Source organism: Gymnoscopelus microlampas (genome assembly GCF_963454915.1).
Source record: "Gymnoscopelus microlampas genome assembly, chromosome: 20".
Classification (NCBI taxonomy): Eukaryota; Metazoa; Chordata; class Actinopteri; order Myctophiformes; family Myctophidae; genus Gymnoscopelus; species Gymnoscopelus microlampas.
The window spans coordinates 35,032,799-35,057,259 of NC_139957.1; the positions used below are offsets into that span (position 1 = coordinate 35,032,799).

Below are 24,461 nucleotides of genomic sequence, written 5' to 3' on the forward strand. Positions count from 1 at the left end.
AGATGACCACGGCACATCCTGCTACCACCATGAACTTTTGCACCCCAGATCACAATACACATATAGAGAGTCTTCCTTGATTGTAATCAGTTTAAACCGTCCATTTGAGACCGCCTCAAATGGGATGTTCCACATTGAACTTGTATGTATATATATGACTGTCTGTCTTTCAATAAATTAGAACATGTTAACCTTGGACACTTGTTTGAGACTTAATGTGTTCCCGATCGATCGCTCCTCTTCTTTGCTGCTACAACTGAGACATCACCTGGTATTTTCCTATGAACTTCTCTCATCCACATCATCTGGCCAGACTTTGAATGACCTAGAGAAATAAAATCGCTACAGTTAGGCATTTCAACAGGTTTCTGAGTGAGTATGGATGCTATCTGAGTCTGAGAACTGTAATGACATGGACATTTATAGTTGAAGGACAGGGTGTTTAGTAGTGTTGTGGTGTTTTGGATAGTGTGCTTCAAGGCCCTGCTACCAAAGCTGTTACAGTAGAGGTGCTCAGGACTTGTCAGGATCTAGGTGCACACAGACAGACGGGTGGGGCACTGGGTTCTCCTGCACACAGACTGTCTGTGATGATAACACAGTGGTTCTCAACCTGTGGGTCGGGACCCCCACGGGGGTCCCCACATTTTTTTGGGTCTCCTATTGTAAAAAGGAGACCACTTTACTGCATATATAGCTGTATGAGACCATTTAGTTCCATGCTCACAATACTGTACAGCTATACAATAAGCTAACTGGGTCTTTCTGCAGAATTGATTGATTTTATTAGGATTCAGTTTCAAACAGACAATCCTGAGGATAGCCCTTAACACACTTACTATATTTCCAAAGTGGTCCTCAAGTGTAAAACAGATAAACATTACAAACGCATGGAACTAAATAAATAAATAAAATGTATATAATAAACAAAGATAACCACTCTAGTCTATAGTGTCACTTAAAATAACCCAAATGCACCTAAAACCTAATTAAACAGAACTAAAGCAATAAAACAGTCTACAATGTAGATTTCAAAATAATAACATTATTAGATGCATGCTAAATGAGAGCATGCATATAATCTTATATCTATCTATAATATATTATCATATATTCATTTTTTTGTAACCAAATTCAGTTGGTGGGCTGAAGCTCTGAAGGTCGCTGACGTCCAAGCATCATCCCAGGCGTCTAAGGTGAAGATATAGCGCTGAAAGTTTGACTACTACAAGGTTAACTAACACACTAGACTGGAGGAGAAGAGAGTGTGTGAGGCATTTCAACAGGTTTCTGAGTGAGTATGGATGCTATCTGAGTCTGAGAACTGTAATGACATTGGACATTTATAGACTTATGGCATCCATAGGACCTCTAATATAGGGATTTTGATGATCCCAAGAAAAAAAAGTGGTCCAAAGTGTGTTTTTTTCAATGTTTTATTACGCCTATGAGACCTGAGGGATGGCTGGCTGGAACGCCGGCGAGACTGTCTTTCGGAGACTGTGGAACGCTCAAATTTAGACGTAGGCCTAAGATAGAGATACCATTTGATTCTAGACAACCAATGGCCAATGGGACCAATCTTGTCATGCTACCTTGTCGGGAAGGGGGCTAAATACCTAATGATTCAAAGTTAAGACAACATTTTATATGTAAATATGTAATTTGTTTTTTTTATAATAGGGCGGAAATGTCATAATTTTTTACTGCATGCAAAACACTGCATGGTTCTTGCCCAAAACTGCATGAGATTGGCATAAAGTTGGCATGTCTGTACAGGGGAGGCTTGTCACATATATTGAGGTGACAGCTCAAGGGACCATTTGGAAAATGGTGATGGACGTTTTTCCCTCGCCAAAATGTTGTCTTAACTTTGAATCATTAGGTATGTAACCCCCTTCCCGACAAGGTAGCAAGGTTGGTCCCATTGGAAACCTGAGGTTGTCTAGAATCAAATGGTATCTCTATCTTTGGGCTACGTCTAAATTTGAGCGTTCCACAGTCTCCGAAAGACAGTCTCGCCGGCGTTCCAGCCAGCCATCCCTCAGGTCTCATAGGGGTAATAAAACGTTGAAAAAAACATACTTTGGACCACTTTTTTTTTCTTGGGATCATCAAAATCCCTATATTAGAGGTATTATTAGATGCATGCTAAATTAGAGCATGTATATAATCTTAATCATATGTACATTTTTGTGTAACCAAATTCCGTTGGTGGGCTGAAGCTCTGAAGGTCGCTGCCGTCCAAGCATCATCCCAGGTGTCTAAGGTGAAGATAGCTGAAAGTTTGAGTGAGGAGGTGAAGGCTTGCATCCAGTGGTGGAAAGTAACAAGTACATTTACTCAAGTACTGTACTTAAGTACACTTTTGAGGATATTTTACTTCCTGGCCCATTTTCAATACTTTTACTTCTACTCCACTACATCTCAGAGGCAAATATTATACTTTTACTCCACTACAATTATTTGACAGCTTTAGTTTCTAGTTACTTCACAGAAATGATTATTACATTATAAAACCTACATTAACCACTTTAGCCCTATTTTATATCTCGGCTATTTGAAAATAGCCGATCTGCAAGCTCAAATGCGACGCGTTGTGAGCTTGTAGATCTGCTATTTTCAAACATCCAGTTTCATAAGTACCACCAGGGTCAAACATTTAGGTGAGCCACGATGTAGGGCACTGCTGAGAAGGTGGTGACATGTTCACAACCAATGTCCAACTGCTTGTAGAAATGGATCTGTACAATATATTTTCTTCCTCTGTGTTCAAGCACGTGCTGCATCCCGTAAGCCTGGAGCTCCTCGCCACTGCTGTGGAGTCTGGCTCTCATGGTGAGTCACACACCCTGTAAGAATAGTATCATTGTGTAATGAGTTGTTTCACTATATTCATCTAATTAGCAGTGGTGTAAAGTAACTAAGTACATTTACCCAAGTACTGTACTTAAGTACCATTTTGAGGTATTATTACTTTACTGGAGTGTTACCAATTGTAAGTACTTTTACTTCTACTCCACTACATCTCAGAGGCAAATATTGTACTTTTTACTTCACTACAATTATTTGAAAACTTTAGTTATAGTTACTTTGTAGATTTGGATTATTATTACAAAACATACATTACCCTTCAGCCCTATATACAATTCGGCCATTTGAAAATAGCCGATCTACAAGCTTACAATGCGTCGCGATGCAACGCATTGTAAGCTTGTAGATCTGCTATTTTCAAAAGATTTTGTATACATTGTATAGATTTGAAACTTGTGAAATGGGACATTCTGCATAATGAGTACTTTTGCACTTTAAGTATATTTTGATACCAATACTTTTGTAATTTTACCCAACTGCTTAACTGTTTAACTGCTTTAGTAAATCGGAGACTCCTTCCAACCATGTCGTTCACTCATCTCTCCATCGCAGCTCATTTGTCTCAGGAGAGAACCTGTTCCCCTGTCGTCAGACTCCAGCACAGAGGTACGCCCAGTCAAGGAGAACTTTTATTACAGTGTGTAAGTGACAGCTCATGCTCATTGTCTACGAACGTTAAATCCGAAAAAATCACTAAGTTTAGAGGCCAAAATCGTCCCCCCAAAACTTTGTAGTGGAGTCATTTTTTTTTCACCATTGTGTCACTACCGAAACGTTTTTGTGTCACTACCGAAACGAAAGTTAAATTCGAAAAAATCACTAAGTGTGGAGGCCAAAATCGTCCCCCCAAAAACCTGTTAGGAGTACGTTCAGGCAATTTAGAGTTGATTGGTAGTACTTTGTAGTGGAGTCATTTTTTTTTCACCATTGTGTCACTACCGAAACGTTTTTGTGTCACTACAGAAACGAAAGTTAAATTCGAAAAAATCACGAAGTGTGGAGGCCAAAATCGTCCCCCCAAAAACCTGTTAGGAGTACGTTTCTGGCAATTTAGAGTTGATTGGTAGTACTTTGTTGTGGAGTAATTCTTTTTCACCATTGTGTCACTACCGAAACGTTTTTGTGTCACTACCGAAACGAAAGTTAAATCCGAAAAAATCACTAAGTGTGGAGGCCAAAATCGTCCCCCCAAAAACCTGTTAGGAGTACGTTTCTGGCAATTTAGAGTTGATTGGTAGTACTTTGTTGTGGAGTAATTTTTTTTCACCATTGTGTCACTACCGAAACGTTTTTGTGTCACTACCGAAACGAACGTTAAATCCGAAAAAATCACTAAGTTTAGAGGCCAAAATCGTCCCCCCAAAACTTTGTAGTGGAGTCATTTTTTTTTTCACCATTGTGTCACTACCGAAACGTTTTTGTGTCACTACCGAGACGAAAGTTAAATCCGAAAAAATCACTAAGTGTGGAGGCCAAAATCGTCCCCCCAAAAACCTGTTAGGAGTACGTTCAGGCAATTTAGAGTTGATTGGTAGTACTTTGTTGTGGAGTAATTTTTTTTCACCATTGTGTCACTACCGAAACGTTTTTGTGTCACTACCGAAACGAACTTTAAATCCGAAAAAATCACTAAGTTTAGAGGCCAAAATCGTCCCCCCAAAACTTTGTAGTGGAGTCATTTTTTTGTTCACCATTGTGTCACTACCGAAACGTTTTTGTGTCACTACCGAAACGAACGTTAAATCTGAAAAAATCACTAAGTTTAGAGGCCAAAATCGTCCCCCCAAAACTTTGTAGTGGAGTCATTTTTTTGTTCACCATTGTGTCACTACCGAAACGTTTTTGTGTCACTACCGAAACGAAAGTTAAATCCGAAAAAATCACTAAGTGTGGAGGCCAAAATCGTCCCCCCAAAAACCTGTTAGGAATACGTTCAGGCAATTTAGAGTTGATTGGTAGTACTTTGTAGTGGAGTAATTTTTTTTTTCACCATTGTGTCACTACCGAAACGTTTTTGTGTCACTACCGAGACGAAAGTTAAATTCGAAAAAATCACTAAGTGTGGAGGCCAAAATCGTCCCCCCAAAAACCTGTTAGGAGTACGTTTCAGGCAATTTAGAGTTGATTGGTAGTACTTTGTTGTGGAGTAATTTTTTTTCACCATTGTGTCACTACCGAAACGTTTTTGTGTCACTACCGAAACGAACGTTAAATCCGAAAAAATCACTAAGTTTAGAGGCCAAAATCGTCCCCCCAAAACTTTGTAGTGGAGTCATTTTTTTGTTCACCATTGTGTCACTACCGAAACGTTTTTGTGTCACTACCGAAACGAAAGTTAAATCCGAAAAAATCACTAAGTGTGGAGGCCAAAATCGTCCCCCCAAAAACCTGTTAGGAGTACGTTCAGGCAATTTAGAGTTGATTGGTAGTACTTTGTTTTGTTGTGGAGTAATTTTTTTTCACCATTGTGTCACTACCGAAACGTTTTTGTGTCACTACCGAAACAAACTTTAAATCCGAAAAAATCACTAAGTTTAGAGGCCAAAATCGTCCCCCCAAAACTTTGTAGTGGAGTCATTTTTTTGTTCACCATTGTGTCACTACCGAAACGTTTTTGTGTCACTACCGAAACGAAAGTTAAATCCGAAAAAATCACTAAGTGTGGAGGCCAAAATCGTCCCCCCAAAAACCTGTTAGTAGTACGTTCAGGCAATTTAGAGTTGATTGGTAGTACTTTGTAGTGGAGTCATTTTTTTTTTCACCATTGTGTCACTACCGAAACGTTTTTGTGTCACTACAGAAACGAAAGTTAAATTCGAAAAAATCACTAAGTGTGGAGGCCAAAATCGTCCCCCCAAAAACCTGTTAGGAGTACGTTTCAGGCAATTTAGAGTTGATTGGTAGTACTTTGTTGTGGAGTAATTTTTTTTCACCATTGTGTCACTACCGAAACGTTTTTGTGTCACTACCGAAACGAACGTTAAATCCGAAAAAATCACTAAGTTTAGAGGCCAAAATCGTCCCCCCAAAACTTTGTAGTGGAGTCATTTTTTTGTTCACCATTGTGTCACTACCGAAACGTTTTTGTGTCACTACCGAAACGAAAGTTAAATCCGAAAAAATCACTAAGATATTCTCTAAAATTCAAATGGTAGCCGATATGTCCTAAGTAGGCCGAACGTTGTAGAGTTGGAACGGAGTTTGTAGCTAAAAGTATGAAGGACTAGTTAGGGGTAAAAAAAACAGCCGAATACGTAGTGACAATAACGTCAGTGTGCTCGCTAAGTATATACTGTTAGGCACATACGTGAAATGTGTCCTCTGCACTTTAACAACCAACAGCCTCAAATCACTCTAAGATTGCCGCATTGTTGACCTGACCTGGAATCGTACCCAGGACATCCAGGACCTCTGGTTCACCAGGCAGGCCCACTAACCACTCAGCTATGGCACTCTGATTAACATCATGTCAGAAAATGAAAGGAAATAAAAGTCTGACTATACTGAGTCAGAGTCAAGCTTTACAAAATGTAAGTTGTGTAAAAGAAAGTCTGACTATACTAAGTTGTTATTTGTTTGTTTAAGTCAGGCTATACTCTACTCAGAGTCATAAGTTTACAAAATGTACTAAAGTACAGTGAACGTCTGTGCGGTTTGTCTTCATCACTGAAAATAACGTACATGTAAACAGATATAAAACTGCTGTCATGTGCAGTTGGGGTGAAGAAACACAACCATTTCACTCCTAGTAGTACCTATTTGATTTGACATCCTGACTTGCTGCTGTGGCTGAGGCTTGAACCTGTTACCTGCGGCTCACTAGTCAGTGACTCTATCCATTCACCTACAGCTGTTTCCTTGTAATCTGTGGTTCTAAAACGTTTTGTTGTCAACCCCCCAAATTGACATGTATTTGGGCAGTGGACCCCAATGTGAAAAGATGTAGTGTCAGGGCCCCCCATGAAAAAGATTTATATTTATGCTGTAACACATTTTAAAGTTATTTGTCTTGTTTGTTGTTCAAGTCAAAGCACCAGGAAGGCTGTACTTGAGAGCCATCTGTTAGCTCAATGGGTTGAGACACAGTATTCATGATCCAGAGGCCATGAGTTCAAATCCCATTGATGTCTTTCCTATGAGTCTTTCCTTTGCAGACTGGCTTACAGAAGATCAAGTGAAAACCACCAGGAAGGCTGTATTTGTCATCCAACTGTTAGCTCAATGGGTTGAGACGCAGTATACATGATCCAGAGGCCATGAGTTCAAATCCCACTGGTGTCTTTACTGTGATGCTTTCCTTTGCAGACTAACTTCTAGAAAAACAAGTTAAAAGCACCAGGAGACCTGTAACTCTCAGCCAACAGCATAGCTCAACTGGTAGAGCGTCTGTCCAACAACATGACTTGACTTCACTTGAGTGGGTTCGATTCCCACTCGAGTGAAGTTTCCCCGGTATCTTGGGGCAACGGATACATTGACTGATATCCTTAGTGATGCTTCCCTTTGCAGACTAACTTCCAGAAAACAAGTTAAAAGCACCAGGAGACCTGTAACTCTCAGCCGACAGCATAGCTCAACTGGTAGAGCGTCTGTCCAATAACATGACTTGACTTCACTTGAGTGGGTTCGATTCCCACTCGAGTGAAGTTTCCCCGGTATCTTGGGGCAACGGATAAATTGACTGATATCCTTAGTGATGCTTCCCTTTGCAGACTAACTTCCAGAAAACAAGTTAAAAGCACCAGGAGACCTGTAACTCTCAGCCGACAGCATAGCTCAACTGGTAGAGCGTCTGTCCAATGACTTGACTTCACTTGAGTGGGTTCGATTCCCACTCGAGTGAAGTTTCCCCGGTATCTTGGGGCAACGGATAAATTGACTGATATCCTTAGTGATGCTTCCCTTTGCAGACTAACTTCCAGAAAACAAGTTAAAAGCACCAAGAGACCTGTAACTCTCAGTCGACAGCATAGCTCAACTGGTAGAGCGTCTGTCCAATAACATGACTTGACTTCACTTGAGTGGGTTCGATTCCCATTCGAGTCAAGTGTCCCCGGTAACTTGGGGCAACGGATAAATTGACTGATATCCGTAGAATAACTTGTAGGAGTGTGCTGGTTCAAATCCAGTTCAACCCAGGACCAAGCGGTCCTGGGTTCGATTCCCACTAACGTAACCCTGGTAAATTGGGGCAGCGGATAAATTGACTGATATCCGTAGAATAACTTGTAGGAGTGTCCTGGTTCAAATCCAGTCACCACCTTAGTAACTGAGACCGAATCTGGCCAATTCGGTCTCAGTTACTGAGATAGATAGAGGGTGTGTAGAGTGGGCGGAGTAGAGTAGGGGTAGAGTAAAGAGGGAATGTAGTGGGAGGAGTAGGACTAGGGGGAGGATTAGGAGTAGAACTAGGGGGAGGAGTAGGACTAGGAGTAGAACTAGAGTAGGGGGCCAGAGTAGGGGGAGGAGTAGGGCCAGAGTAGGAGAATGGGTAGGGCCCAGAGTAGGGGGAGGAGTAGGGCCCAGAGTAGGAGAAGGGGGAGGGCCCAGAATAGGGGGAGGAGTAGGGCCAGAGTAGGAGAAGGGGGAGGAGTAGGGGGAGGGCCCAGAATAGGGGGAGGAGTAGGGCTAGATTAGGAGAAGGGGGAGGGCCCAGAATAGGGGGAGGAGTAGGGCTAGATTAGGAGAAGGGGGAGGGCCCAGAATAGGGGGAGGAGTAGGGCCAGAGTAGGAGAAGGGAGAGGGCCCAGAATAGGGGGAGGAGTAGGGCCAGAGTAGGGGGAGGAGTAGGGGGAGGGCCCAGAATAGGGGGAGGAGTAGGAATAGGGGCCGGAGTAGGGGGAGAGGCCGGAGGAGTGTAGGGGGGGGAGAGTAGAGGGCCATGGTTTTGGTTTCTGTATGTAGGTGGTGGAGGGAAGGTAGTTAAGGCCAACATTCCTATTTCCCTCTAGTTGTCCTCTTATTGCAAATCTCCACACACGCGATATTGCAAATCTCTAATAAAATGTCACCTCCATACAGAAACCTCTCCTGGGTCCCCTCCCACCTACTCCTCCTACTCTGGCCTACTCCTCCCCCTACTATGGGCCCTACTCCTCCCCCTATTCTGAGCCCTCCCCCAACTCCTCCCCCTATTCTGGGCCCTCCCCCTACTCCTCCCCCGACCCCTATTCTGGGCCCTACTCCTCCCCCTATTCTGGGCCCTCCCCCTTCTCCTACTCTGGCCTTACTCCTCCCCCTATTCTGGGCCCTCCCCCTTCTCCTACTCTGGCCTTACTCCTCCCCCTATTCTGGGCCCTCCCCCTACTCCTCCCCCTTCTCCTACTCTGGCCCTACTCCTCCCCCTATTCTGGGCCCTCCCCCTTCTCCTACTCTGGCCTTACTCCTCCCCCTACTCTGGGCCCTACTCCTCCCCCTACTCTGGGCCCTACCCCTTCTCCTACTCTGGCCCCCTACTCTAGTTCTACTCCTAGTCCTACTCCTCCCCCTAGTTCTACTCCTCCCCCTAGTCCTAATCCTCCCCCTAGTCCTACTCCTCCCACTACATTCCCTCTTTACTCTACCCCTACTCTACTCCGCCCACTCTACACACCCTCTATCTATCTCAGTAACTGAGACCGAATTGGCCAGATTCGGTCTCAGTTACTAAGGTGGTGACTGGATTTGAACCAGGACACTCCTACAAGTTATTCTACGGATATCAGTCAATTTATCCGCTGCCCCAATTTACCAGGGTTACGTTAGTGGGAATCGAACCCAGGACCGCTCGGTCCTGGGTTGAACTGGATTTGAACCAGCACACTCCTACAAGTTATTCTACGGATATCAGTCAATTTATCCGTTGCCCCAAGTTACCGGGGACACTTGACTCGAATGGGAATCGAACCCACTCAAGTGAAGTCAAGTCATGTTATTGGACAGACGCTCTACCAGTTGAGCTATGCTGTCGACTGAGAGTTACAGGTCTCTTGGTGCTTTTAACTTGTTTTCTGGAAGTTAGTCTGCAAAGGGAAGCATCACTAAGGATATCAGTCAATTTATCCGTTGTCCCAAGATACCGGGGAAACTTCACTCGAGTGGGAATCGAACCCACTCAAGTGAAGTCAAGTCATGTTATTGGACAGACGCTCTACCAGTTGAGCTATGCTGTCGGCTGAGAGTTACAGGTCTCCTGGTGCTTTTAACTTGTTTTCTGGAAGTTAGTCTGCAAAGGGAAGCATCACTAAGGATATCAGTCAATGTATCCGTTGCCCCAAGATACCGGGGAAACTTCACTCGAGTGGGAATCGAACCCACTCAAGTGAAGTCAAGTCATGTTGTTGGACAGACGCTCTACCAGTTGAGCTATGCTGTTGGCTGAGAGTTACAGGTCTCCTGGTGCTTTTAACTTGTTTTTCTAGAAGTTAGTCTGCAAAGGAAAGCATCACAGTAAAGACACCAGTGGGATTTGAACTCATGGCCTCTGGATCATGTATACTGCGTCTCAACCCATTGAGCTAACAGTTGGATGACAAATACAGCCTTCCTGGTGGTTTTCACTTGATCTTCTGTAAGCCAGTCTGCAAAGGAAAGACTCATAGGAAAGACATCAATGGGATTTGAACTCATGGCCTCTGGATCATGAATACTGTGTCTCAACCCATTGAGCTAACAGATGGCTCTCAAGTACAGCCTTCCTGGTGCTTTGACTTGAACAACAAACAAGACAAATAACTTTAAAATGTGTTACAGCATAAATATAAATCTTTTTCATGGGGGGCCCTGACACTACATCTTTTCACATTGGGGTCCACTGCCCAAATACATGTCAATTTGGGGGGTTGACAACAAAACGTTTTAGAACCACAGATTACAAGGAAACAGCTGTAGGTGAATGGATAGAGTCACTGACTAGTGAGCCGCAGGTAACAGGTTCAAGCCTCAGCCACAGCAGCAAGTCAGGATGTCAAATCAAATAGGTACTACTAGGAGTGAAATGGTTGTGTTTCTTCACCCCAACTGCACATGACAGCAGTTTTATATCTGTTTACATGTACGTTATTTTCAGTGATGAAGACAAACCGCACAGACGTTCACTGTACTTTAGTACATTTTGTAAACTTATGACTCTGAGTAGAGTATAGCCTGACTTAAACAAACAAATAACAACTTAGTATAGTCAGACTTTTTTTTTTACACAACTTACATTTTGTAAAGCTTGACTCTGACTCAGTATAGTCAGACTTTTGTTTCCATTCATTTTCTGACATGATATTAATCAGAGTGCCATAGCTGAGTGGTTAGTGGGCCTGCCTGGTGAACCAGAGGTCCTGGATGTCCTGGGTACAATTCCAGGTCAGGTCAACAATGTAGCAATCTTACAGTGATTTGAGGCTGTTGGTTGTTAAAGTGCAGAGGACACATTTCACGTATGTGCCTAACAGTATATACTTAGCGAGCACACTGACGTTATTGTCACTACGTATTCGGCCTGTTTTTTGACCCCTAACTAGTCCTTCATACTTTTAGCTACAAACTCCGTTCCAACTCTACAACGTTCGGCCTACTTAGGACATATCGGCTACCATTTGAATTTTAGAGAATACCTTAGAGCTTTAGAAGATGTAAAACCTCTAGAACCGTAAACCTTTAAAACCTTTTCCCCCCTGTTCTGAATTCCCATAGACGTCTTTAATATCGCGTCAAATAAGAACTGTGTTCCAAACATAAACAAATGACCCCGGCGGTTTTACTCTTATGGATATGAAGCATCAACTGACGGTGAGAAAACGCTAATGTTACTTCTGCCGAATTAGTTAAATTTGCCAGAAACTGACTTTTTCAAATATGAGTGACTGACTATCATAAACAATGCCGAGGCTCCTCCCTGACAATATCGCCGAGGCAGTTTGTTTATTTTTGGACCACAATTCTTATGAGACGATTCTATGATGACCCAATGTTATTCTCCATAGGGAAATGACTTTACAACCCAGGGGATGGACGAGTGACGTCAGCACTTCTGTACTCTGGGTTAACATGTGCATGTACAAACTGGATCCACTAGAGGGCAGTGTTGCCCTTCCACCTCGGTCCGGTATGCCTCTCAAGGAACGATCAATTATAACAATTGGGGGTCAGGCAAACGAGCTCGACCATTTCATCTTCAGGGAACAACACATATACAGTATATTATTTTATTCCCAATGTGCAATGAGGTCATTTTTGAACGTCCCATTTTAGTCCCTGAAGGGTGCAGAATGAAAGTTTTAATTGCGTCTTTGTCGGATGTCTTCTGAACGTCCAAACCTCTACATAAGGGCTTATTCTAGTCCAAATGTGGTCATCTTTTCTACGTCAAATTTAGACTAATTATAGACATCTTTACCCCAAACTTAGTTTTTGTTTAGTTGATGTTTAGTCTTCTGTTTGTCCTTTTTGAATTTGTAAGTTTTATTTGGCCTTGTTTTATGTTTTTTATGTTATTATATTGTATTGTATTGTAGCTCCCCATGTCCCCTTTCCCAAAGGACCACAATTGAAACAAGCCTACGGGCTTTCTTGTGTTTTTTATCCTTTTGAATTTTAATATTCAATAAACTAATCAAACAATCCACTTCTTCTAGGCTCGGTGCATAACTGTAATCCCCATTTCCTGTTCATTTTCCTGTAGCTTTAACATAGTTAGTAGTTAACATGCTGCTAAGCTAATCAAACAAAGCTACAGGAAAATGAACAAGATCAAATGGTTATGCCACCTTCTGAAAACTCGGAATACAGTACACAGAGGTTTACAAACAAATCACAATTCAATACACACTTATTTCCTTATCTCTTTATTCTTCTTGTGAATACACAGCTGCGCAAACAAATGTTCCACAATTACAGTATTCCACAAATATTCCATATGATTGTGGAATATTTATGGACTGGAACTAGACCCCCTGAAACGGAATCATAGGACCACAATGGAAACAAGTCCCCAGGACTTGTGTTATCCTTTTAGCCTTAACGTACCTCATGACGTTTACCTATCTGACTAATTAAGTATTCAAACAAACAGCAGATCAAGCCAGCTTTGAATTATTTTTGACAGAACAGAAGCGGGACAGCCACCTAACTCCCACAATGTTGTTCCATGCAGTCTAGCTCAAGACTGAATACAGAAGGTCATACAGAAGGACACACACAAAGCACACACAAAGCAGTCACTAGGGCTGATTAAGCTTGATCCAGAACAGAGCAGTTAACTTCTCATTTTTTTTGTACACGTCAGAATCAGAATCAGGTTTATTGTCACATCACAGGTTTACAAGGTACAAAAGTGGGTGAAATTTGTGTTTGTACATCGCCAAAATGTTGTCTTAACTTTGAATCATTAGGTATTTAGCCCCCTTCCCGACAAGGTAGCATGACAAGGTCCCATTGGAAACCTGAGGTTGTCTAATCAAATGGTATCTCTATCTTTGGGCTACGTCTAAATTTGAGCGTTCCACAGTCTCCGAAAGACAGTCTCGCCGGCGTTCCAGCCAGCCATCCTTCAGGTCTCATAGGCGTAATAAAACATTGAAAAAAAACACACTTTAGACCACTTTTTGTCTTGGGATCATCAAAATCCCTATATTAGAGGTCCTATGGATGCCAAAAATCCAAAGTAGAAAAAAGAATAATCAGTCGCGCGTGGACTCCTCCTAGGGCCTCTACTATCACAGTTGCTTTGAAAAAGGTAGAAAGCTGCTGCAGTTTTCCAACATGATGGGAGTGCTGGAGAACCCAGTACCCCCACCTGTCAGTCAGTCTGTGCCTCTTTCTTATATAATTTGACAATTTGGCCAATGTTTGACCAGTTTACACTGCAACACTACTAAACATCCTATCCTAAATGTCCAATGTCATTACAGTTCTCAGACTCAGATAGCATCCATACTCACTCAGAAACCTGTTGAAATGCCTCACACACTCTCTTCTCCTCCAGTCTAGTGTGTTAGTTAACCTTGTAGTAGTCAAACTTTCAGCGCTATCTTCACCTTAGACGCCTGGGATGATGCTTGGACGGCAGCGACCTTCAGAGCTTCAACCCACCAACTGAATTTGGTTACAAAAAAAATGTACATATGATTAAGATTATATGCATGCTCTCATTTAGCATGCATCTAATAATGTTATTCTTTTGAAATTTACATTGTAGACTGTTTTATTGCTTTAGTTCTGTTTATTTACGTTTTAGGTGAAATTGTGTTATTTTAAGTGACAATGGAGGGGTTTTCTTTGTTTATTATATACATTTTATTTATTTATTTAGTTCCATGCGTTTGCAATGTTTGCCTGTTTTACACTTGAGGATCACTACAGTAAGTGTGTTAAGTGCTATCCTCAGGATTGTGTATGTTTGAAATTGAATCCTAATAAAATCAATCAATTCTGCAGAAAGACCCAGTTAGCTTATTGTATAGCTGTACAGTATTGTGAGCATGGAACTAAATGGTCTCATACAGCTATAGATGCAGTAAAGTGGTATCCTTTTTACAATAGGCGGAAATTACATATTTGTACTGCATGCAAAAAACTGCATGGTTCTTGCCCAAAACTTTATGAGATTGGCATTTGACATGTCTGTACAGGGGAGGCTTGTAGGTATCCATGTAACCCATTTCCATTTACATATATTGAGGTGACAGCTCAAGGGACCATTTGGAAAATGGTGATGGACGTTTTTCCCTCGGCAAAATGTTGTCTTAACTTTGAATCATTAGGTATTTAGCCCCCTTCCCGACAAGGTAGCATGACAAGGTCCCATTGGAAACCTGAGGTTGTCTAATCAAATGGTATCTCTATATTTGGGCTACGTCTAAAAAGAATCCCCCCCTCAAAAAAAAATCATGTGGGGACCCCCGTGGGGGTCCCGACCCACAGGTTGAGAACCATCATCACAGACAGTCTGTGTGCAGGAGAACCCAGTGCCCCACCCGTCTGTCTGTGTGCACCTCCTAGATCCTCTGGTACAGTATGAAGTGACAAGTCCTGAGCACCTCTAATGTAACAGCTTTGGTATCAGGGCCTTGAAGCACACTATCCAAAACACCACAACACTACTAAACATAGTCCTTCAACTATACATGTCCATGTCATTACAGTTCTCAGACTCAGATAGCATCCATACTCACTCAGAAACCTGTTGAAATGCCTAACACACTCTCTTCTCCTCCAGGCTAGTGTGTTAGTTAGTTAACCTTGTAGTATGAATGTCAGCTGGTGGTGGTACAAATACTGAGTGAAAACCCAGCTGCAAGCACACTAATCTTGTTTTAACAGGGTCACACGCTGATATATCCTCACCCTGGAATTTACCAGAATATTGATCACTGTTTTGACCTGTTTCTCTCACTCTCACAGACTGTCCCTCTTCCTCCCTTTTTTAGTCCCACCCCCTCTCAGAACCTTGATTATAGTTGATTGACACCTGGCGCAAGGCCTGTTTCTTCATGATCCACCATGATTCATACTTTCTCTTGTCTCTTGTACGCTCTTCAGCAAAAGATTAGATACAGGTGCAAGAGGCTGGATGAACCTGTGACCTTGCTTGCAGGGGTTGGAATTGAACCTGCACCCCTAGTTGCCGTGTGGTATTATGCCAAAGACCACCGAGGTGTCCACCAACCATCCGCTGCCCTACGGCACCTCCACACATTTACACATGTTTCTTTTAGTGCTTTTAAGTGTTGTCTCTGGATGTTCAAAACATGTCAAGAAGCAGGAGGATTTGAACCTATGACCTTTGTATCAAGTAAATAGTGTCTTAACACAGTGACCTACAGGGACAGCACAGACAACATAGCCTGCACTGTCCCTGTTTTCTTCCTGTTTTAACTAACAACAGACAACGATACAAACAAAATATGTAAAGATATGCAGTTGAATTTATTGTATTTATTATATACAGGTATATTGTTGTTTGTTGTACTGTTGCTTGTCTGGATTGTTTATGGAGCAGTTTTGAACACAATGAAAACAAGCCTCTGGCTTTTTTTGTGATTAATTCATTTGGCTTCATAAGTGTATCAAGTTCAATAGCTCACTGTGTAAAGACACGCTTCATAAGATCTGAAGGTCCTGAGTTCAAATACTTGACCTATATTTTTTCAATACTTTTGAAAGTTTTAAACACACATTTTTCTTATGGGGCCTTATGAGTACGTGTACTTTGAAGCGTTCTCTGGTTAGTCTTCAAAAAATGCTTGGCAGTAAGGACTAGGCTACTCTTGGTAGGATTTGAACCCGGGACTTTGGGAACACACAGAGATTGTCTTAACATGGTGAGCCACCATGCTCCAATTACATAACAATCAAATACTAGCAGTCCAGTTTAATATAAAATATGATATTTGCGGTCCAGGCAGCTCATATTTGATGAGCTGCCTTGACCGCTCCGTCCAGGCCTAGATGTGCTATTTTTAGCGGCGCTAGCCGCTCTATACCTTTAGGTATAGAGCGAATCCTGCTCTATACCTGACTTTGTCCGTGTTCACCGTCAACGTTCTGATTGGTCTGACCCGTCAACGTTCTGATTGGTCAGACCCGTCAACGTTCTGATTGGTCAGACCCGTCAACTAAGTGATTGGTCAAGCTTCACGTGACACATGGCTATAAACACATTATAAACACATATCGATGACATAATGTATCAAAGGCGCCGCTACCTTCACACAGGGTGTGATTTTTGAGGAACATTCCCCCGCAGAATAGGGATAATAGGGCTTAAGTGGGTACTTCTTCCACCACTGCTGAAAAGCAAGCAAAAAACTGCAGTGGTATGATATTGTTTCTCATACCAGAGGTTAGGGGTCCAAACCTCAGACACATATTCATGTGTGCTCATTTGATTAATCAACAGTGCATGTGAACTACAGTACATGAACACATGAGTGCTGTTGCGTCATAATGAACCCTAATCATCAGTAGGTGTATATATCGAGTAGATTCTGCTATTGCCGGCTAATGTTTCCTCAGAATAGGGATGCTAGGCTTCAAGTCCATCACTTGTTCTACTGTATTGTTGCAATGTCATAGCACCATATGACAGCATAAACCTATTCCTGGCCTTCTACATGCTATATCCTGTACTCAGTAATATCGGATATCAGTAATAATCAGATCTTTCGTGACCGTTGTCTCCTTTTATAGCAACATATTCTTCTTCTTCCAATGTTCTCCGGAAGTTGGACTGATGAGTCTTCAGATCCTGTTCACTGTCACTGATAGGCTAGAGCACTGCTGCGTGTATGCAGTTAACAAGCCAATATTGATGTGATCTAAATTGATATGTGGCAGGCTACAAATGGCACTTGCAGGCATAATTGACATTTCTGCTTTTATTCGAAAATGCAGCTTCAAGTATGAAACGATAATCTATTATTTTTCTGGAATGGAAACATAAAGGGAAGCCATTGGTCAGGACTTAAATGAAGACGATCTATTCAAATATACAATTTCATAAATAACATTGAAGAAAATATACAACACATTGAGGAAAGAAAGCTCCAGTGACGTTATGAAAAGCTCTTAAGAAGCAGCGAGATGTGGGAGCCAGATAGTGCTGTAAACACACCAATTAATACTCAGCGAATGGGCAACAAACTCTTTGGTCAATGGTTCAAACTGTGAGGAGCTTTTGTAAATATGTGACGCTCTCTTGTTTATAAAGACTGCAGCAAACCTTTGTACAGAGACACATTTGTTTGTCTCCTACTAATCTCTTGTTTTCCTCCCAAATTACGTGACAGTTTGCACATCATTTCAGTGTCCACCAAGAAGTCGCCAACAGTGGGTGGCCAGCAGTGCACACAAACAAAATATAATCAAGTAAAGAATGTGGACCTATACCTTCCAAATGCCTATTGCAGTATGGAACACAACGGTGCAGACTACTGTATATGGACTATATACACATTTCTAAATAAACATTGTATAGTACAGTGTAGACAAAAACCCCAATATACAAATATTGCATTTACACATTTTCAGAGACATGCTTTCCCACCATGGCCTTGACTGATCACCCATAATATCCCTTGTATGGTACATTTGAACTGACAATGCGTTATATCACCCGGTGTCCTTTGCATTAACAAGAAATTATTGTGCAGACAGGAGAAATTTGAAAATAAAAAGTTGGAAAGAGTATTACTGGCAAAGAACTCCATGATCAGGCTGACAACATATTTGATGATAATTATTAAAAAAAAACATTTTTTACACGATTCAAGTGTTCACAAGCCAGAGCTCAAGCTCTGAAACTTCTCCCGTAAGTTCCTCACTAGGTTGCTCTCCATTTTCTTCCCTGAATTCAGTGCCGCAGAACTTTCGGCACAGTCTAGTCCATCATGGAGGAGTCTGACATTTCCTCTTGACATCAGTTCCTGCTCTCCGTGCATCCCTCCCTCCCCTTGCTTGTCTCCAGAAACCCTTTCCACTATGATGACCTTATTTTCATTATGCAGAGTGGCCTGTCCATCTATGTTGCAGGTCCTTACAGGATCTGGAAGGTTCTGCACCTCATGCAGAGGCAGAGTCCCAAGCATGTGATCCAAGGAGCTCCACCTGCACAACGGAGGCTGGGAGCCATCTTGTTCCACATGGCTACTACACGGCTGTGCCGTGCCAGATTCTGCGTAGGGAGGGTCCGCCAAAACTGTGTGGGGGTCAGGGACGCCGTTGCAGCTGGATGTGTAGTCAGCAGGGATCCACAATGACCTACTGGACATCTCTGTGCAACAGTCTGGCATCTGCTCTGGGTTAGATAAGCTAGAGCCCACTGTCGAGTGGTTGGAAGCCCCTGGGTCCAGCCTAGGGGGGGTGTATTTCGAGCGCAGCTCCTGTACATCTGGCCAATGCAAGGTCACTGACTGAAGTGGGCTGTGGGGGCTGGTAGCCAGGGGCGGACAGGGGGAAGTGACCCGAGAGCTGGCCCCAGAACTTGGGGTCTGGCCTGGGCTTGGCGAACGTAGTTCATGGATGGTCACCTGATCATAAGTGTTCAAGGGCAGTGTCAGGTTGGCTTTACCTGCATTTATACACAGAGGAAGATACAGGTTGGACACGTTTCTATTGAATGATTGTAGGGCTGCAACTAATGATTATTTCCATTATTGATTTAATCCATAATTTTGAATACTCAATTTAAATGGTAAATTAAGTACAAATTAAGCCCATTACAAGTTATATGAACACACACAAAAATGTGTAATACTGTCAGTATTGTACATCAGTCAAAACACACATTTCATGTTATACTGTACAAAGACAAGCATCTTGGTGATATTGTGAAGACTTTTTTCACTGAACCGATAATTTGATTACAAAAAAATAATTTGATTAATTTTCTGTTGATCTCGATTACTTGCTACACTGCATAAAACTGGCACCAGAAGACAGTAAACGGTAAACCTTTTGGACATAACTCACTCACACTTGTCTCTCCACTGCGTCTTCTCTTCATGCACAGCAGGCATGTTTTGGGTGCTGTGGTGATTCTCACGCTCTCGGTTCCTCTGTCTGATGACAGGCCTGTTGTTTTTGATACGTTGGCTGTATTGCCGGGCCAGCTGGAATACTTTGTTCCTCATCTTTCCCATGTCCTGTAGGATGTGCTCCTCTTCTATACCCGATCGAAGGCTAATGATCCTGGGTAGTGGAGCCCGGGAAAACCTTTCTTGGGACCCTTTGTTATTCAGCCATGAATCCCGCCCGGATTCCCCATCCCTAGCTGGGGAAGGTGCTGTAGGTGATGAGATGGAAAAATCTTCTGAAACAATGTCCATTTCTGACTCTTCCGAAATACTTAGCGATTCTTCCCTGGTCGTCACATCTGAGGTATGCGACATGTTTGGCCCCTGCTGGCTCACCCATATCATAGAATCATTTGATTGTTCCTCCACATTTTGTTGGACTTCGTGGTTCTCCTCAAAGCTACTATTCATCTCCATCTCCATCTCCTGCCAAACTTTGGCCATTTCTGAAGATGGTCTGAACACTTCATCTGCCGTAGAGGTGTCACTGACATACTGGGTCTGAGCTTTAGCCTCTGGACTTTGAGGTTCAAGTCTATGACGAGGTTCATTCTTTGGACTCTTTGGTTCAAGCCTATGATGAGGTTCAGTCTTTGGACTCTTTGGTTCAAGCCTATGATGAGGTTCAGTCTGACTCTTTTCTAACCCGGGAAGGTCAAACACAGACCAGGATGTGGGTCTGTTATGAGACGAGCCTTTCCTGTGAACCTGGACAGGCTGGTCCTGAGGAATACTATTAAGCTGTTTACTCAGGTGCCTCACAAGACCGGCTGGAATATAAGAGAGACTTTCCCTGCGCTTGATGCTGAAATCAGCATCTTGATTCTCAGCATGCTCATAGTAACTCCGGATCTTGTGAATGAGCAGGTGGTCCTGTTTGGAAAGAGTAGACCTGCGCTCCACATCAGTGGGGGGTGTTGGTCCAGGTTCCTGGGCTGGTGTTGAGGGTTCAGCATCTGAGAATTGCTGGGATTCTGGGCAAGGGCTGACCTGGATCTGTTCCTGGAGCTCCATGTGGTGGGGGGGTTCGGTGCCAGAGGACTGCCTGTCTGGTTGGGGTAGGTCCTCTGTCACTGGCATCTCCAGACGCAGCAGTCTGGTTTCAAAGTGCTCTGTGATCACACTGGCCTGGTCCAGGACAGAAGAAGGCAGAAAGCTCTTCCCATTAGAACCCACACCCTCGTCCTCCTCTGAGATCTCCCCGTTCGTCAGGATACTGCTGTCGTCCGCTTGCAGACCAGAAGATTCACTCTCTACTTCCTCTCCTCCTTCTCCAGTTCCACTTGAGCAATTCTCCTCCCTTCCTGGAGATGCAACCTCTGGCTGTTCGGGGGGCGTAGGAGTAGGGGAGACGGCAGACTGAGGACATTGGGTGCAGTCCTCCTCTGTCTGTCTGTTTTCCTCTGCGAAAGTGATCAGCTCCTCTACGTTGACCTATAGGAAGAGAATTGGTACAGGAAACCATGTTAACTGTGACATCACGATATGAAATAGACATTGTGATCAGGTAATCATGAGCGTTCTCCTTTTCCATGGAAGATAATGGACCACGTTTTATCACATGTTCTACAGCCTACGGTGTCCTCCGCAGTTAGGTTTTATGGGTCTGTTCCAAAGCATTACACCATCAAAGCACGGTAAAGTTACGACGGCATTCTGAACCCATTTCCAGTTTGATCGCTAATTATTCCTCCCTGAGCCCATTTCCGTTATCGTGGTGAATGTGGCAGTTTTAGTGCATTACACTAACATGACCGTGGTCTGCCATTAATCTAGCCTCATTTACAACTGGTGTGTGTGTGTGTGTGTGTGTGTGTGTGTGTGTGTGTGTGTGTGCGTGCGTGCGTGCGTGCGTGCGTGCGTGCGCGTGCGTGTATTGCTGAAGGAGGTCAGTTCCAAGCTGTAGGGAGGGAGCGACAATAACAACCCGTCATACTTTGTTTAGATTCAAACGCCGTCTCACTGAGCACCCTGCAGTACTAGAATATAAATAATCAGCAATTCTGATATAGGCACATATCCCTTCTCAAGCGGAGTACTACCCACAGGGCACCAGCACGGGCCAGGGAGAATTCTAATTTCCAGGTCTAAAAATACACTGCAAATACTATTGCCCAGGGTACTGTTTGATATAAATAGGCCATGCTTTAAATACTCAGGTCGAAGTCGGGGTTACCTACTCAGTAGAAGACTTCCAGGCTTAAAAAAAGAAGTTTCATCTGGTAGTCAAGACCTTTAGGCTAATAACGGCTTTCATATATTCTCAGAGTCATCATGACATAAATAACAAACTAAGGTATAATAAAGTAATTCAATGCATAGCATGCACACATGCACCTGAGGGCATGTGGGTGGATGGCTGTCCTTTTACGCAGTAATTACATGTCACATGTAACCTCAAAGCCATCAAAGCCTTTAACCCATTAAGACCGGGAACGCATCGGTGTCATTTTAGATTTTTAGCTATAACCATTATTTTATACTTTGGCTATTCAAAAATAGCAGATAGCAGGTGCCATTTGTCTTTTAAATTTGTGAATATTTGTGCAAATCTTTGAATATATACATTTTTAAACATTTGTAACTCTCTGGTCTGTCTTTCCACTGCTCTAGATGGAAAGAACACTTTACCATGCAATGCAATAATACTCCACCTGATGTGTAACACGGATTTTGATGTCTAAAAACGGCACAGTGGCGTTTTAATGAATACCTGACTGTTGGGGGCCTCCACTTTAGCTATGATGAGGTTCAGTCTTTGGACTCTTTGGTTCAAGCCTATGATGAGGTTCAGTCTGACTCTTTTCTAACCCGGGAAGGTCAAACACAGACCAGGATGTGGGTCTGTTATGAGACGAGCCTTTCCTGTGAACCTGGACATGCTGGTCCTGAGGAATACTATTAAGCTGTTTACTCGGGTGCCTCACAAGACCACCTGGAATATAAGAGAGACTTTCCCTGCGCTTGATGCTGAAATCAGCATCTTGATTCTCAGCATGCTCATAGTAACTCCGGATCTTGTGAATGAGCAGGCGGTCCTGTTTGGAAAGAGTAGAATTTGTTTTTAGATATGTATTTGGCCGCGGACCAGGGACCCTTGTTCCAGGGATATTTTGTCCGTCCGCACCCCCCGTCCGCACCCCCCTCAAAAATAGCATATCTACAAGCTTGTATATCTGCTATTTTTGGTATAGGCAAAGAAATCTAAAATGACACAGAGATGCTTTCCTGGTCTTGATGGGTTAAACCAGACTGTGTGGACATGGGTAGACATTTGAAAAGGAGACGATTTTAGATATCATTAGCTGTTTACCCATCAGGTGGAGTTTTTGCAGAATTGGTCTCTGGTCTGTCTTTCCACTGCTCTAGATGGAAAGAACACTTTACCATGCAATGCAATAATACTCCACCTGATGTGTAACACGGATTCTGATGTCTAAAAACGGCACAGTGGCGTTTTAATGAATACCTGACTGTTGGATGCCTCCACTTTAGCCTCATCGACAGGCTGCTCCTCCTGGGGAGACGTCTCCAACTGCTCTCTCTGGGTGGTCCTCAGTCCTGCAGCATCTCCGTTCTCATCACCCTGAAAGAGCAAGTCTCCAGATAAAACAGACCGTTTTCTTTTCCTTTTTTATCCTCTTAGGCAGTGGTTCTCAAAGTGGGGTCTGGGGACCGCCAGGTGTCCTTGAGGGGGTTCCCACGGAGTCCCCAGCTAAAAGATTGATAGTTAGGAATGAAATGGACCCTTATACGGGTCTGGAACTCTGAAGATTGTAAACAATATTCAGCAACAGGGATGATATTCTTTCTGTTGAAATGACATGCATTCATTTATATTCAAACACAGTAATGCTATTATGACAGTTAGTTTAAACAAAAGACTTCTCGATTAGGAATGTTCAAAAGGTATATGTGATAATGAAAGACCAAAGCATTGGCTGTTACAATGTTGGTGTAATTAGATGGCTAGTTGACTACATTAACCTTTGATGTCAAACATCACTTTCTGAGGCCACGTTAAGCCAGTTGTTCTAATGCAAATGTGGTCATTCATCCTTTCAACACCACGATCCAAATCAAATTCAGACTCGCGCGATGGAATACACTGCATTGTGAATGGGACATGGATGAAAACAAAAACTCATGCATAGGTCAGAACACGGCATGCATTGCGTAGTAAGCTCCACCGCCGAGGCAAAACAACATGTGGCCAGAAAACTCCACATGCACCAGGAATCGTGGAGTTGTTGTGTTGAACATGCAGGTTGTCATTAGCATGCTGGGAGGAGCGCTTCAGTCCATGCATTGATTATGGTGTGATCAGTCCATGCATTGATTATGGTGTGGTCAGTCCATGCATTGATTACAGTGTAAAGGTTGTTACACACCGGCGAATATAGCGAATATACGCAAAATTCGGACTCGTTCCGAATAATTAAAAGACGCTTTTTCGCTCCATGTACGGAGCCATTGACTTTATAAGGTGTGTAAGGACCTTAAACCTAAAAGTGAGTCATTCCCCCGGTGTGTAAAGACCTTAAACCTAAAAGTGAGTCATTCCACGTGCACAGCAAACGGTAGTAGTTGTTGATGGATGTTTTTGTTTTTGGGAGAGAGGGAAATGAGACGAAGAGGGAAAGTGAGATATAAGATAGAAAGGGGAAGAACGGGCTAAAAATACGAGAGAGGAGCAGGGTTCGATTTGTTAACCCCACATCACCGGTGGGGTTATGTTTTATCCCTGATTCTTGTCAAGACTGAATTAAATACACGCATTTCCTTTTGGGAAATGTAGACTGTCTGATATGTTTGATATTTATGTTGGATAATACCACAAATTAATACATTTAAATGATCTGTATTTTGGGCACATTCTAAATGTGTGAAAACGTGTCAAAATTTGTCAATCTTCTTTTTAAAACTTCCAAATTGCAAAAATAGCTGATCTATATGCTCATAATGCAATGCGATGCAGCGCTTTCTGAGCTTGTAGATGGCTATTTGTCATAGGATGAAGTATTTAGGGCTTAAGAAGTTAAG

The 24,461-nt window shown here is 42.8% G+C and overlaps 1 protein-coding gene across 1 annotated transcript in view; it reads right to left on the reverse strand.

The window, feature by feature from the left end:
• Positions 1 to 17,207: 17,207 nt before the first annotated feature.
• The window catches only part of LOC311036108 (pleckstrin homology domain-containing family G member 3-like), a 56,649-nt gene continuing 49,395 nt past the window's right edge, over positions 17,208 to 24,461 (reverse strand). The window contains exons 17-20 of the mRNA XM_084044630.1: positions 22,903 to 23,004; positions 22,132 to 22,146; positions 19,319 to 20,852; positions 17,208 to 18,913 (exon numbers count right to left, since the gene is read on the reverse strand). Coding sequence (XP_083900756.1) covers positions 18,120 to 18,913; positions 19,319 to 20,852; positions 22,132 to 22,146; positions 22,903 to 23,004 — 2,445 coding nt within the window. The 3' untranslated portion in view covers positions 17,208 to 18,119. The remainder of the gene's footprint in view (positions 18,914 to 19,318; positions 20,853 to 22,131; positions 22,147 to 22,902; positions 23,005 to 24,461) is intronic.